The sequence below is a fragment of the Eriocheir sinensis genome, chromosome 8 (assembly GCF_024679095.1).
Source record: "Eriocheir sinensis breed Jianghai 21 chromosome 8, ASM2467909v1, whole genome shotgun sequence".
Taxonomy (NCBI): Eukaryota; Metazoa; Arthropoda; class Malacostraca; order Decapoda; family Varunidae; genus Eriocheir; species Eriocheir sinensis.
Genome location: NC_066516.1, coordinates 1,242,308 through 1,259,415, shown reverse-complemented (window position 1 = coordinate 1,259,415; position 17,108 = coordinate 1,242,308). Strand labels below are relative to the sequence as shown.

General features: G+C 41.8%; 1 protein-coding gene across 1 annotated transcript in view; it reads left to right on the top strand.

Moving 5' to 3' along the window:
* Nucleotides 1-6,121, top strand: part of LOC126995328 (uncharacterized) — a 63,690-nt gene extending 57,569 nt beyond the window's left edge. Inside the window, exons 5-6 of the mRNA XM_050854807.1 lie at nt 1,240-1,459; nt 1,842-6,121. Of these exons, the coding sequence (XP_050710764.1) occupies nt 1,240-1,459; nt 1,842-3,035 (1,414 nt within the window). The 3' untranslated portion in view covers nt 3,036-6,121. The remainder of the gene's footprint in view (nt 1-1,239; nt 1,460-1,841) is intronic.
* The last annotated feature ends 10,987 nt before the right edge of the window (nt 6,122-17,108 follow it).

Here is a 17,108-nt window from a genome sequence, read left to right as displayed (position 1 = left end):
GGCAACCTAGATGTTGCACTTGCACTGTGACCCAGGATTATGGATTCTCACCGACCAAAGCCTCAAGGGCCGATGGGGCGATGATGAACACCGCAACCACATATAGATAAAGCGCATGCTCCCAACTTTACCTTTTTTTACCATCACCAGTTATTGAAAAAGATAGAAATGAGTTTATACTGGCATGCATGTTATTAATTATTATTACCTCAGCTATCATCAACCAAATTTGAAATTATGGATCATTCAGCCAGAATTTTTAAATATCGAGTCTGTAAAATGAAAAGAATTCAGCACAAGTCTGTAAGACATATTTACAATGACAACAAGGATGTCAAAAGAACTAATGAACATGATTTAGGTTGTGAGAAGGATGACACAACTGATTTAATGTGCATTATGTAGAATTATGTGTTTTGTGTTCTTTGGATATACCACAAAGGAGTAGGAAAGACTTTGCCTGTTTTCCCCATGGTCTAATAGATGACAGTGAAGCCAGACCAATTAATTCATCTGATAAGCCCTCCTGTGTCAAAATATCACTATCGCCTCTACGAAGAACTTGCTGCGGCCCTCTACACGAACTAGACCTGTTGATGTAGTAAGGCAACAGGAAAGCCACTTTAATTTGAAAAAAAAATAAAAGGTTTATGTTAAAAGAAAGTCTTGATAAAATACATTCAACAAATACACGGTAAGTACAGCATCTTCATTGCCAGCCCAGAAAGAGTGCAAGTATCACATGCATGTATGGTCCAATACCTCTTTTCATGAGAATACAAAATGGTGAAGCCGTCTCTCACAAAGTGATAATTTTTTTATTTTTTTTACAAAATGCAAGACCCTCAGAATAAAGCTACGCAACTAATTTTGTGAAAACACTGTTTCTGGTAAAACATTTACAAATGCAATAATTCATTCGATTAGGCCAGTGAGATTATATAATACGTCCATGGCAAGAAGCAACGATTTAGAAGACATACGTCAAGATATCAAGACTTCACGGAATACATTTGCAATGATTGTTATATCAGCGTCAGTCACAAATTTCACAGGTGGCACGGCCAAGATTTTTTTCCAGTTACTGAAACTATGTCGGTGTTGTATATAGTACGTGTACGTACTATGCAACAATAATATTAACATTATTACTGAATCTTATTACTGAACTGGAGACATACTTTGAGAAGCTTAAGGAAATTTGTATCATGTATTTATGAGGTGTGTTTATGTGCCCAGGAACGAGGAGGATGTCGGGAGTCCTCGCTGGGGACACCGCAGCCGTGAGCGAAGCGGTGGTACACCAGTGCGGGGTGCCCTCAAGACACTCTCCCCAACACGCCTGCATCACCGCTCCAATGATGAGTTACGCTGCGATGACCAGGCTAAAGTGCAGTTGGAAAAACTGGACACGCAGGTCAACACGCTGCATTCCGATGTGAGCGGACTCACCCAAGAGGTAACAGGGCCAGGGGTCTGTGATGTGATGTATTTTTTTTTGTTAAACTAAACATGTAATCATAAGGACTTTATTGTCTGACTGTTAGATGTGAAAAATCAAGTCCTTTAGAATTAATGATAAAGTTGTTACCCAGCAAAGATGAGATAGCAAAATGGCAGCAAAACAGACTGCAAAACCAGATAGTTTTTTTCTTTTCTTTAAATGATACGTAAATATGTGTTGTGTATGATGTTTCTTTGTCAGTTAAATACATACAAACATGCAGACTTGAGTTCTGCCAACATTAGGCCATAGCTACTGGAACAATCTTTGAGGCTTGAATGATGCTATATAATGTTCATCATGCTTTCTCCCTAACATGACCCCTCTACTTGGTTAGGTTCGGTCGGCACTGCAACTGCTTCAGTCTATCAGCCACAACATCGGGGGCATCGAAAATGAAGCTGGCGCCGATGAAGAGGGCAGCTGCTACACGGTGGCTAGCCATGACGGGAGACGGTTGATGTGCATTACCAACGTTGGCAACAGAAGTGGGAATGGGAATGGTGACGGCGGCAGCGGCGGCAACAGTTACATGCAGGAAAATCGCCTTACCCCAATGTGCAGGTCTTCACCAAGTGTTTTCGCCGCCACCTGCCGCGAGTCAAAAGGTTCTCCGTCTTTGGGACGTCACCGCACCCGCAATGTTTCCACACAGACTGATCTCCCCATCAATGTTCCTGTCGCGGTACTCGAGGCATTTGTCCTAGCTCACCGGTCTCGCGTTCTTCAGCTGCTTGGAGTGCAGGACACTGCTGCCCCTGCCCACGAGTCCCCCAACACCACACAACAAACCCCAGCCGCTTCTTCCCCACCAGTCAGTGAACTATGTGCAAGTGACGTGGATGGGACAAGCACCAGTAGTTCAGAAAACCTATCATCCTCTTCTGAGTCAGATCAGTCTCACAGCGGGACTCAGTCCCCTCCAGGGCAGAACTCTGTACAAAATCAAAAACCCTCCATATCAATACAGCCAGTAACCAGCGTCGGTGGTGATACCAGAAACAATAACAATAACAAAACTCCCAGTGCACCCACGCCTCCGCTTGAGATGTATCAGCTGACAAATCTTCAGAATTGGAATCCAATCCCACATCTCAGCAGATCATTTATTTCATCATCGCGGAGTACTGGGAGCCTTAAAGATATACTGTCAAATAATGTTAAGAACAAGACACGTCAGACGCCAAGTAAGCAGAGTGGTGCCTGTCCGGCCCTTGTTCATAACCAAGTTCCCAAAAGCGAAACAGACGCCAACAAGACCCTGGTCCACTATGGCTGCACCTCTAACTGCCCTAAAACGGATCTCATTTGTTTCTCCGAGGTGAACCACACCATGACACGGAGTACCTCTATGCCGGTCGCCTCATACAAGTATCAACCAAATCCTTCCAGTTGCCCTGTAGCTCTCAGCCCTCCCCACTCGATCAGATCACCCGCAACTCCAGTCTCACAGTCTCCTACAGAAGTCATGCCTCAAGCTACCACAAGAGAAACTCAAAATAAGATGCCGACATATGTAACAGATTTCTAGCCAAGGATCAAAAACAATGATCACTTTGCGACGTCAGTACAAACAAAGAGTTGGTAGTATCACGCTGATGGTTGTCCCTCAGTTGGTAGGGAAGCACTTCACCTGTTCTTGCGCTTTGCACGCTTTCTTCAGCAGTTTTTTTTTATTGCATCTGCTGAATCTCATCTTTTAAAGTATGCCTCTTGTGATTATTCAACACCAAATTTACCCTCACAGTGGCCAAATAAAATATAACTTCGAAATATAGGCTCCTCTCTCAGAGATTTTTTTCAGTATTATTATAATCTTAACAATTAAGGTTATGCACATACACTTTGTTGTAAGGATGCACAAAAGAAATACACACAGCTCATGAGAGACAGATGGCAAACAATTGCCCAAATGCAGTGGCCAAACACTTAATGTTCTAGACTCTATTCATTGTTCACTCCATCCACCGTAAGGTAATATGTGTACTACCATTACTAGTTTCGCAGTGTTCCATAACAAACAGATGACTTGTCCAGGACAGCTGAGGCCTATGGACATGAAACTGTGCAGTGCCAGTTGGTCTTGGTCACGTCATCTGCCGGCATGTGCGTGAGTCTCCGCGCACCCTTTCCGTGCTGGGCAGTCTTGGTCCGCCTATTCAAACAGTACTCTCTCTCTCTCTCTCTCTCTCTCTCTCTCTCTCTCTCTCTCTCTCTCTCTCTCTCTCTCTCTCTCTCTCTCTCTCTCTCTCTCTCTCTCGTTCCTGGTTGGTTAACACTGTTGTTAACTTTGCATTGAAATTCAGATATATTTAAGCAAGCTTTATCGACATAATTCCTATATAGTGTACATTTTCGTACACAGGAAAAGATGTTATACTTGTACGATGCAAACACAATCTGAAAAGATGCTTTATATTTTTATTGAACTACTTATGCTCTAACTCTGGTTCATCTACCTCCACTAACTAAAATAGTTTATAAGATTTATTTATACTCTTGTGTATAGCCTACATATTACAAATGGTCTTAATCCACATATTGTATCTTGTTAAAAGAAGCAGTGTGTTTCCTGCTGTGCAAGACTCACGGTGTAACTAGTCCATTTCTTGTGGTGTTTGATATGCTCGTATTGTGTGTGTGTGTGTGTGTGTGTGTGTGTGTGTGTGTGTGTGTGTGTGCTCACAATATATGTGATCATGCCTATGTGTTATTATGCTGTGGTTCTTGCTTTGAAATCAGGATATCTCCTGAATAAAGTCAACGTTGCAAATAGCAGCGCATAAGTGACCACCCAACAACTTAAACTCGCCTTTAGAAGGGGTCACGTGAACACTACTCCGGCAGCTGCCTCCAGAATCCAGATAACTGGTCCTCACCTCTGGAACTTAGGACTTTTCAAGCTTCATTCACCTTAATAAAGCAAATTTTGTTCTGAAGACTCATATGGAGGAGACACCTATTTTGTAGTATGTTTTCTCTTTTATTATAGCTGCCGAGTTATTATCTTCAACGATGCATGTTTATAATCAATAACATATTTATAATCAATAACATATATTGAGAATACCAAAGTATGCATTTTTTAATATATCTTCTATGTCCTACAATATGAGAGAAGAAACACAATTAGAGTCTTGAGCTGTGAAAGTACGACTTTCCTGCACCAATTTCCAATTAGAGTGAAACTAATATTATCTATAAATAAAATATTTGTGTAAACCAATTGACAGCAGCTTCAAACTGCACCATGCAGCGTTGTTTATTATATATTATGGTTAAATTTGGTCCTAATAACACACACACACACACACACACACACACACACACACACACACACACACATACACACACTGTGGCGAAAGTACAGGGCGGACGTAGAATCGCCAACACATTTTCAAGAGGAATTGGTTTACCGGCGATCTAAAGACCTAGGATGTGGCTGAGGGTTGGGAGAGATGCTTTAGTGCTGTTCCGTCTCTAATAAGTGCAGTTTGAGCACATTAAGAACAAGAAAATGGAAGGAGTGCTGGGCAAAGCCCTGGATGGGTCCAGTGCTGGTCTGTTTACTCGTGTAACGAGGCCAAAGATCAAGAAGGGGGCGGTTAGTGGATTTCCATGGTTTTGGTCAAGAAGAAGGCATACTTCCTGGTAGAATGGCATACACAAAAATTGTTGTTGCTGGAAAAATTAGTTCATGATCTGTCAGAAAAAGTGGAAAAAATGGAAGAAAGGTAAAAATTGATGGAAGAAGAAAATATAGATTTGAAACAAAGTGCAATAAACATCGGATAATGATGAAGAAAAATGAGGAAAAGGTGGAAGTAAATATGGAGAATGGTAAGGAATTAAGTGAGAACCAAAACCAATGGAAGAAGGAATAAGAGAAAACAAGTTTTAATTAAAGAGATTGTGGAATAGCTTGAGGAAGAAACAAAAGTGTCACAAGTGAAAGTGATAAAGGAGAAGGAAGGGCTAGTGAGACACACCGTGGAAAAAAAAAAAGTGTAATTATGTTTGGCACAACGGAAAAAGCGTTGCCAATATGACGTGAGAGATAAAAGAATGAAAAAAAGGGTAGATGTGGAGACAGAGGGGTTCAGAATGAGGGTAGTAATTCAGATGAGGAAACTGAAGAGGTGGCACGGATAGGCGAGCATGTGGAAGAAGAGCAGTGACCACTGAAAGTAAGATTTAGATCACAAGTGGGAGTGGAAGAAGTGTTGGCTGGAGAATGGAAGCTCAAAAGCAGGGGTTCCCAACTATTGTTTGCTCATTACCCTGCTCTCCACACCTTTCACTCATTACCCCATTTTGCTTATGCTTCCACAACTGCATTGTAGCCCATACTTTAAAAAAATGTATTAATATATTTGCATGTGGCATTATGCAGGGAAGTAAAGAACTTTTGAATAAAAGGACAGAAAGGAACAGATTCAGCTGCCCTAGTCTACAGCCTAATACAATGGGTATAATTTTACTAAGATTTTTTTTCTTGGTCACCCTCTGTCTCCCGATTACCCCACAGAAAAGACCAAATTACCCCACTTGGGGTAGGTAATTTACCCCACGTTGGGAACCCCTGCTCTAAAGGAAGGAGGAGCGGCAATGCTCAGTGCCGAGTGATCATGACGCTTCCCGGCACCCAAGTGATCATGAGGCTTCGCGGCACCAGGTACCGGAACCGGGTGCCGCGAAGCCTCATGATCACTCGGGTGCCGGGAAGCGTCATGATCACTCGGCACTGAGCATTGCCGCTAGTACCGGTACCGTTTGGATCATAGTGACGCTCGGCGCTCGCCCGCCTCCATGTGGTATCACGCGGTATGGGCCCTGTGTGGAGACGCTGAGTCACTGCCCCGCTGACCGTCTCCCCAAGTTCCCACCATTTTGTCCTGCTTTCCGTTTCCATCACAGCTCCCGCTTCCATTATTTTATTATTTTATTTATTTATTGGAGTTACTGGATAATTCTTGATGTCCGATTCTTTTTCTTTTTTAGGTTGCTAATAAATATTGTTATTGTTATTAGACTATGATCGAGTACCCATATCACCGAGATATCCACTCACTGAGTGGTGGTCTCTCTCTCTCTCTCTCTCTCTCTCTCTCTCTCTCTCTCTCTCTCTCTGAATGAAGTGAATATTTATTTTTTCGATAAAAAAATAGCATGTATAGTTATTATGGATGTACTCGATCATAGTCTAATAACAATAACAATATTTATTAGCAACCTAAAAAAAAAATCGGACATGAAGAATTATCAATAAATCCAATAAATAAATCCGAGCAATCTGGTACAGGTAACTCTCGATTTACGCGAGTGTTGCGTTCTTGAAGAGGTCGCGTAATTCAAAAACAATGTAAATCAAACAAGAGGTAGGTTTCTGTCGAAAAATAAATACCGTAATTTTCGGCGTATAGCGCTGATTTTTTCACATAAAAAATGCCTGAAAGTTTAGCCCTGCGCGTTATACGCTGAATGTACAAATTTTTAATGATTTTTTTTCTTCTTTGGGATGTTTTTAAGGGTCTGTTTTTCGTCTTATCCAATAACAACGGCAAACTTACATTTATTATTGTTTATAATCCTTCATAGTCCGTAGCTGTCCTATAATATGTTACCATAGAATACAGGGCGATGTAATAACCACTATACAAAGACTAAATCGGTGGAAGATCGTCCATGCCTTGCTGTTATCACGTTTTTCCGTCGGGCGCCATTTGTATGATCTTGATCTTGATGTCACAGGTGGCTTAAGATTGTATGACTAAGGAGCAGTACAAGCTACATAAAAAATCATATTGGAAAAAAATGTCCATATGTTCATTATTAGTGTATTATTAGTGAGAATAATGGGGTGAATATGATATCAGAAACGCAATCGCAGCCCGGCCGCCATTTGCATTGTTTACAAACCACACAACCACACCCACACAACAAACAGCTGCATGCCGCGTGTCACCAGAACCGAGATATCCACTCGGGCACTCATTTTCAGCCTCTCTCGTGTGAGGAAGAAATGAGGGACACCATGAGGGGCTGGCTAGTATTGGTACCGGTACCGAGCAGTCTGGTACCGGTACCGTACCGTATTGCTGGTACCGTTAGTACTGGTACTGGTACCGGTACCTGCCCACCCCTATTGTTGAGTAGCGTGGCAGCGTGGGTACTGTATTGTTGTTCAAGTGGCGCGCGGGAAGAACTGAGCTCAGCTGTGTGGCCGTGTGAGTCCAGTTGCGTGAGACATCTGGTGGCCACTCCATAAAATATCGCGTATAAGTGAAAAAAACGCCTAAATTAAACATTTATTTGGATTTTGGACCCCGCGTTATTTCAAAAACGCGTAAACCAAACTCTCGTAAATCGAGTTACCTGTACCGGTACCGAGCAATCTGGTACCGGTACCGTACCGTTTAGCTGGTACGTTTAGCTGCTCCCCGACCACTCTGCATCTCTTCCCGTCAATCTTTTCCCCCTCCTTCGCTCCTTTTTTCAGGTAAAGTTGACCTGGCCAACTGTGTATTCTGGCAGGCAAAAACGAAGTGATCTGGCTAACTAGCCTACTAAAATCTACAGCAGGCCGCTTCTGCACATCAGCCTGCTGGCAAACTGGCTTCTAAAAATCTAAATTGGCCGGTGTTCCCAGAGCCTTTCGATCCTTTCTTTCGTCTTTCTCGCTGCACATTCCGAAAGGGAAGAAATCAGAGACACGGTGTACAAAGAAACTAAAGAGAGAGAGAGAGAGAGAGAGAGAGAGAGAGAGAGAGAGAGAGAGAGAGAGAGAGAGAGAGAGAGAGAGAGAGATCTTTGAAACTGGTTGGTCACCACTAATTATTGCATTATTATGCGTGCCAAATAATATTTTTGTCGATTTCGGGTTGGCAAGGAAAGTAAATGGTTAAACGGAATTGGGCAGTTTTGGGGTGGAATGTGGGGGCGGCGCGGCGGGTCCCGACCTGACGAGTACACGTCTAGGGGACGCTTTCACAGTCACTTTGTTTTGATCGTTACCAATGGCGGCGATCGACGCTATAGTTTTCCACGTGAAACTGGCCTATGGGGTAGTGGTGGCTGCAGAGGAAGCGAGAGGTGATCAGAGTGTGTGCCAAGGTGTGGGGCTAGGCTAACCCCGCATGCAGCCGCCACTACCCCATCGGCCAGTTTTACGTGGAAATACTATAGCGGCGATCGCCGCCATTGGTAACGATCAAAATAAACACAATGACTGTGAACCCTAGTTAACCCCCCGGCCCACGCACGGCAAGGAGTCGACTCGCTTACCATGCACGTCCTGCACACGCAATGGCTTGCAAGCCTGCTAGGAAACCCACGGGCAAGATTCGCCCACTGACGTACGAGCAGAAACGACGTCATCAGGAGGATTGAGAGAGTGATAGGCGGGAAACAATGAATTTTCCCCATATGTGAGCGCAGGTGGGATAAAGTGGCGGCTAGCCAGTACCAAATTGTATTTTCCCCATACATAGCTACTGAGTGAAAAAGTGGGTGTTGGCGGTGGCTGAGTGGATAAGGTGGTGAGCGTGGGGTCGGACTGAACAACATCAAAAGGCAGATAATGCCTACCGGTGCACTCGGGCTAGAACGAACGAAAAAAAAAGTGTGGGTGGGGCAAAATGGCAAGGGCCAGAACCAAATTGTATTTTCTCCATAGGTTTAGTTATTCCTATGACGCGGTTTCCTATGGCGCGGCCGTTGCTCAGAACCAATTAACCGCGCCATACGCGACTCGACTGTATAAGGAAATTAGAAAGGATTCCAAGGGTAGTAACTAAGTTGTTTCCCAAACCAAGAGATTTCACATGCGAAGAGAGATTGAGGCGTTTGAATTTACCGACAGTGGAAGAGAGGGAGGAGAGAGATCAGATTGTGATATAAAGGGTGCTGAATGGGATGGAAAAAGTGGACAAGGAAGATCTAACAACATGGGATACAAGAGACTAAGAGGCCATGGAAGGAAGATAAATAAAGGATACCTGTAAAGAGATACTAAGAAGAACAGCTTTCCACAAAGAAGAGTGGAGGCCTGTGCCCTGGAAAAGGATGTAGTCCATGCGAAGACGATTCATCAATTCAAGGCCAAGTTTGATAATAGTATATACAGAGAAGGGACAGTACGAGCATTGAACACACACACACACACACACACACACACACACACACACACACACACATATAGAGCTACACCACTCTGTAGCTCGGTGGTTAAAGCCCTACGCTGCCAGGTTTCGCGGCCTGGCAGGCGGAGGTTCGAGACCCGCTCAGGCCGAGATTTTTCCGCTGACAAGGAGTAATTACTGTCCCGTATGAGGGATGGTATGTGTTGTGTGTGAAGGTTCCGGTAGTACACAGAGATCGACTATAATGAGCTTGTCCTTGTCGGCAGAATATTTACTGGCGATTGCGAGTCCAACTCATGATCAGACAGTGGTGGGGAATTACACACACACACACACACACACACACACACACACACACTTTTCATCAAACTAGTTAGCTGCTTATTCTCTATTAGGAAAAGGGAGATAAGACAACGACAGAAGTATCACCAATAGCTGCCCAAATGTCGTCCAATATATTTTTCCTGGTAATGAGTTTATTATTTATGCTTTCCTCATCACACCTCCCTTCCCCTTCTCTTTAACTCAGTATCTTTTGCTTCCTTCACCGCCACTTCTTTATCCTTTTCTCACCCCCTCTCGTTCACTTACTAGGCCTTCACCTACTTTATAGTACTTCCTTCTCGTTCTATTCCCTTCTTTTCACATTACGCCTTTTCATTATTATTTCTGACCTAACCCAAAATATCCTCATTCTTTCTTCTCTAGCTTCATGAAACTATCCCTTCCCTAGCTTATCCTCTCCTCATTACTAATCATCTTCCCTTACATATTTATATTAGATTTCTTTTTTTCACACATCGCATACATGCATTGTTCAGGAGAATCGCAGCCTCCTAAGTAAATCGTGTGAAGGGAAATGGTTACACACGAATTCCAAACTTAAAACTCTCAAGCGAAGGGTACTCCATATGTAAAGTCTGTCAAGAAAGTAAATCTTACTCCTTAACATGTAATAATATGAAAACTGTCTAAAACATATGTCACTTAGACACTAGTTACCAGCGTCTATTGTCTATGGTGTTCGTCCATTCTCTACTATCGTTCATAAAGTTGCCAATATTTTTTTGTGTTGCAACAATATCAGTATGCTTATTGTTAGTCCACACCAGCAAACTTTGTTTGCAAACGATGCTTGTCAAATTATTGCAAACATCAAATTATTTCCAAACAATCTTTGCAAACTGTTTCTAAATAGTTTGCAAACTGTTTCCAAACAAATACAACGGGATTTTGTGTCATAACTAGGATGGGAAGCAAATATTGAACCTCAGGAACTACATTTGTCTGAGAATTTTGAAAGTGTATATGAGGCTAGAAAATGTATTTGATTATCAAAAATTTAATTATGATAGCCAGTCTAACGGCAGCTAAAATAGCCTGTTTATGTTGTATCTCTCATGATATTTTGGGTACTAACATCTGTAGAAATCAATTGTGGACATTCTAACAGAACCACTTAAATGTATTCCATCTATTTTCACTTTTGCCAGAAGCAAGTCACCATGAAATGTTTTTTCTTTGGAAAACTTTCTCACCCAAAAGCAGCTTACTTTTACTTTGCTTTTCACCGAGTGCATTATTCTGTAAAATACAGAGGATATTTAGCCATCTCCTCACTCACAGACATTCTGAAAACATCGAGGTCTAGACTTTGTTAGCAGTTTGCAAATTTTTGCAAACATTTAAAAACAAAGTTTGCATACTGTTCAGAAACAGTTTCCAAACATTGTTTGCGAACAGAGTTTGATGGTGTCGACTAACCTTAATTAAATTAGAAAGATTTCACAGGAAAAAAAAAGTTGGGGTCAGCAAATAAAAAGTAAACACAAAGCGTGTATAACCTTCAACAAGTGGAATAGGAAGGGTCAAATTTATGCCTTTGGTTTCTTTTTTTTCTGCTTGCCGTTACTGAGAGTTGCTCTCTCTGCCTAAGAACAGCACTAGATGCACGTCATACCTATAAGGTCGCCTGGGGACTGGAAAAATCCCCTTAAGCGCCCCTCCTTACATGACTCGGGTAATGGTGTCTCCTGTGCTTTTTTCTTCAGTGTTGAATACAAATATTTTTTGTAATATGAAGCACACCCTCTTCAGCACCGATTTCGTATAACTTAGGGCGTGTACATGAGTGTAACGAGCATCCACATCAATAACCGTGCAAAGTCCTATGTGTATGTGCTGTAAATAAAAGCATGGTGAGTATGCTTTATATTTCTTAATAATTACCTTCTCAAAATGGGGCGGTTGAAGTTGAATCTGTAGGTAAGAGTTCTTAAACCATATTGTTTCACTTACGGGGAGGCAATAATCTTTCTTTTTTCTGATATTTGTACATCAGTAAATTGTTTTGCAGATTCACTTTACGGCAAAAATCTATCGATACTGAAATTTTATTGGAGCATTTTTTTTCCTGCTCATTACAGAACGCTTATTAATTAATAGTAATAAGCATAAACATTAATATAATTGGTATTTTCATTACTCTGACTGTGAGGTAAGTCAACGATCCGCGGGTTGCATGAAGCATTGGCTGCCGTACAGTGGCGTAGATTTCTTATTATGACCGGGGGGGAGGGGGGGGGGGGGGAGGATGACTGTTCACGATAATGTGGCGAGCGAAGCGAGCACAAGCAGCTGTTTTTTTTTTTTTTGTTTTTTTTTTTGTGTGTGTATAATTAGTCACATTTAAGTGTATTCTGAGGCCTATGTTTAACTAAAATTCATATATTTCAGTAATAAGATTATGACCAAAATAGTCTTTCATCCACACTTTAACTATATCATAGAGTTAGTCACAGTCACACGAAAACACGTATTATACGAGTAGCAGGTGTCACACACAAGTTCTCTCATCACACATCTACCACAATTACTCGCATTTACTTTGTCACAGTAGCCTCTGGTATGCCGCAGGTGGACTATACCATGTATTAACACTATATGGTCACTTAACACAGGGAGGAGACCTAGAGGAGTGAACAGAAGGAGAATTACCAATCATAATGACTCATACCTCGAAAGACGCCAGTAGCCCACGCTCAGCTGATCTCTCCCTGACTCACGCTCCTCCCATTGGACCCCTCCCCTCTCCCCTCACATCCGACGCATTCCAAGCGCACATACACATTGTGACATTCATGCAAATACATAATTATATGATCGTAACAATATCTACCGCCAAGCTAAAGAAAACCATAAAGAGTAGGGTAACTATTTATATTTGTTTTTAGTCATTGGTGCTTTGTCCGTTATAATAAAAAATCATAATCTATGATTACTTTCAAATATAATAGTAGCTGTAGTGGAGAAAAATGACCTAATTCCTGACTGAATTACGGGGGGGATGATTACATAGGGCATCCCCCCCAACCCAAATGTAGGGGGGGATTAATCCCTCCTATCCCCCCCAGGATCTACGCCCATGGTGCCGTATGATAATCTGGTACCATTCCTCCTGACTGGAAGAGGGGGTTGGTCGTCCTTATCTGGAGAGGGAAAGGGGACATTCAGGAATGCAACAACTACCGTGGTATTACACTGCTCAATGTGCCAGGTAAGATGCTTGCTCACCTGTTGCTGATGCGGATTCGCAGCCAGTTGTTGAAGCTGCAGAGAGACCCGAGTAGTCTGGGTTCACTCCTGGTAAGTCGACAGCTGACCGTATCCTAGCGCTCCGCGTACTGTTGGAGTGCCGACGTGAGTTTCGAGAAGGGATGATAGCAGCCAATGTCGATCTCAAGAAGACGTTTGATGCAGTGCATCGCGAGGCACTCTGAGATTTCCTGCCACTCCGAGGGATATCTGCAAGGACTATTGGTTTCTTGAATGGCCTGTATTCTCGGACTGAGTGCTGTGATGTGTGTGGGAGGTGGGGCTTGTCCACCTTTTTTACCGTGAACGCAGGAGTGAGGCAGGGCTGTGGCCTTCAAAAATGGCTTTTCAACACTTATATGGACTGGGTACTAGGCAGAGTTGTAGACCAGAGTCATTGCGAAGCACCTGTCGGCAATACCAGGGTCAGTGGCATTGTTTTTGCCGCGACTCTCCTCAATATCCACTCCTAGATGCACGGGCGCTCTCCAATCCACTCCTTGGCAGCTCGAAGTCTTGCTTTTGAAGGTATCTCACAGTTCTACAGGGTCCTTAAGTGTGCCGAGCACACCGAACCGATTTGAGACTGTCACTGCATACTCCTGAGCACATGCCAGGTCCTTCAGCCTCTCGAGATGGAACACAGTATTGTTGCATCTCGAGATTCTTCTTGACCTGACATGAAGCTTGAGTGTCGCAGCAGCAAACCTATCGTCAGTTGCAAAGAACTTAGCACTCCGGTAAACCCTGCGGTTCTGAAGGATCCTCCAACGAGTACTTACGAGAATGTGGTTAATCTCCTTAGTTACCCCTCCGGCATCGCTATACCAAGTCCAGCCTAGTAGCTCTGGTCTCTTGTACCAAGAACCCGCAATTCTCAACCTCCTGGATCTTGCAAAATGCAGGAGGGGGGAGAGCTGTTGATGTTCCCGGTACCAGTACGTACCATGGGGACCAACATAATAATAATAGTGATGATGATGATGATGATGATAATGATAATGATAATAATAATAATAATAATAATAATGATAATAATAAAAATAATAATAATAATAATAATAATAATAATAATAATAATAATAATAATAATAATAATAATAATAATAATAATAATAATAATAATAATAATAATAATAATAATAACAATAATAATAATAATAATAATAATAATAATAATAATAATAATAATAATAATAATAATAATAATAATAATAATAAATATAGTAGTGATAATGATAGTAATAGTGATGGTGATAATAACGGTGATAGTGATGATAATAATGAGTGATAATAATAATTATAGTGATAATTATAATGATAGTGATAATAATTTATAATAATGATAATAATAATAATAATAATAATAATAATAATAATAATAATAATAATAATAATAGCTGATTATACCTATAACCTAAGTTTTCTATTTCCTCATTCATTGCGGTTCCAAACAACATGCCGAAAAGTTGTCAATACTATAGTCTGTTCAGAGCATGAAGTCCGTTCAGGGTGGAGCTGGTATCGTCGTTTACCTCTACCCATGCTGCCAAATCAGCCTTCGTACATTCGTCTCTCTCTTATTTCCCATCCATGTGCTATTTGAAAGCGATATCTTATATATTCTGTATATAGTAAAGGAAGCTACATAGTACAATGAGTGTCAATATTTAGGATTATAACAAGGATTTGTATAAATTCTATGACATGTGGCAGCGATTTTTTCCCATGTTGCCACGTTGTGGTGTTGGTAGTGGTGGTGGTGGTGGTGGTCGGTGTATCCCCCTAGGTCCCTCCCCCGGGTCGAGAGGGAGAGAGAGAGATATAAACAGGTGGGTTGTGGGTGGGTAGGCCGGGAGAGAGTGCTAATCTGATAATTGGCGGTCGAACTGGCAGCGCTGTACTCATGGGAATTCTGGAATCTGCCACACCTTGAACCGACTTCATGCTCCGAACAGACTATACCAATCAATCCCTGCCTGGCACAGTTAGTGTAATTCAAGTGCCCCTCTCGCGCATACAAAAGAGAAGTGGCAACAGTTCTAGAGACATGCAGGAAGAAAGGACTCAGATTATAGTTGTGAAGTGGAGAATTTGAAGACGCAGAATCAGGCTGAGATGCATTGCCGGTTCCGGTGGACTCAACCAAAGCTAACAATCTCAGGCTGAACGCTATTTTTTTTTTTTTTTTTTTTTTTAGACGATCACTGTGCTCTATTTCAAGTGTGTTCAAACGGTGTCAGGTCAAGTGCAACAATAAAGGGATCTTTTTTGTCCAACTAGCTGGTAATTATATAACTATTTACTGTGTAAATCAGAAGCCATAGAAATATTACCATGATGTAGTCTATGAAAATTTACAAATATAAACGCATACTTGGATTCAATCCTGGAATGTTTCCTTAGCCATATATAAATAAAAAAAATAAAAAAATTAAGATATACTTTTCACGACTACTATCGTCGCCTGAGACACAAAAACCAGTCCCTCTGCCAAGTTTGTAACCATCGTAGGTTATTGTTGGGTGCCCCTATTTATCGACAGTTGTATTACGGCCGTTGCGGCAGGTGTTTGTCTACCTGCTACATAGGTTTGCGGGAGCAGTGTTTTAAAGCGCTTTTAGTTTACCTCTCTATTTCGTCTTTTACCTACCTTCTTCACTACTAGAAAAAAATAATTAAATACTTAATCCCGCTATTCAACGCCGGACACCGGTGGCCTAGAGTCCCTGATAGAGTACCGACAACCTAAGATTTGGACGCCATATTTGCCCCGTCTTTCACCAAACTTTCTCTCTCTCTCTCTCTCTCTCTCTCTCTCTCTCTCTCTCTCTCTCTCTCTCTCTCTCTCTCTCTCTCTCTCTCTCTCTCTCTCTCTCTCTCTCTCTCTCTCTCTCTCTCTCTCTCTCTCTCTCTCTCGAATTAACACTAATAAAAGCCCACCGTGGTTTAATAGCGAAATTAAACAATCAGTCAATGAGAGAAAATTGTTTTACAGGTTAAAGAAAGAACAAAGCACGCCCGAAAACATTAGACTTTATAATGATGCCAGGCGATGAGTAAAAAGACTAGTAGGTCAGGCAAAGCGTAGATACGAAGAAAATATTGCAGCCAACTGTAAAAATAATCCGAAATCTTTCTTCAGTTACATAAACAACAGAAAGGCGATCAAAAGTGGTATTGGACCTTTAACAAACAGCGACGGTGCACTAGTGACTGACAGCCAACACATTGCAAACCTCTTAAACAGTCTTCCTCTCGCTACCACCAACACCAGTACTATTGTAAATCTCGAGCATGCATTGCCTAATTTTGAAATAACAACCGATGAAGTCCTTAAAGCTCTCCATTCACTTAAAACAAATAAAAGTCCTGGACCTGACAAAGTATATCCAACTCTGCTGAAAGAAACAAAGAGCGAAATACTCTCCTCCCTCACAACCGTATTCAATATGTCCTTGCGACAAGGCATCGTCCCTTCAGATTGGAAAAAGGCTAACGTGACACCGATTTTCAAGAAAGGAGACAAAAAAGTACCAGGTAATTACAGGCCCATTAGTCTAACTTCGGTTGTAGGTAAGCTACTTGAGGGCATAATTAGAGACAAAATTGTGAGTTACCTTGAAAGCCACTCATTGATTGGGGACTCACAACATGGCTTCCGAAACAAAAGATCCTGCCTATCAAACCTATTAACCTTTTATAACGACCTCTTCACTGTTTATGACGTAACCAAATCACTGGACGTTGTCTATCTTGATTTCCAGAAAGCGTTTGATAAAGTCCCGCATCATAAATTACTTTACAAATTAAAGCAAATAGGTATTGACGGTCAAGTAAACCAATGGATCGCGAATTGGTTGAGCAAC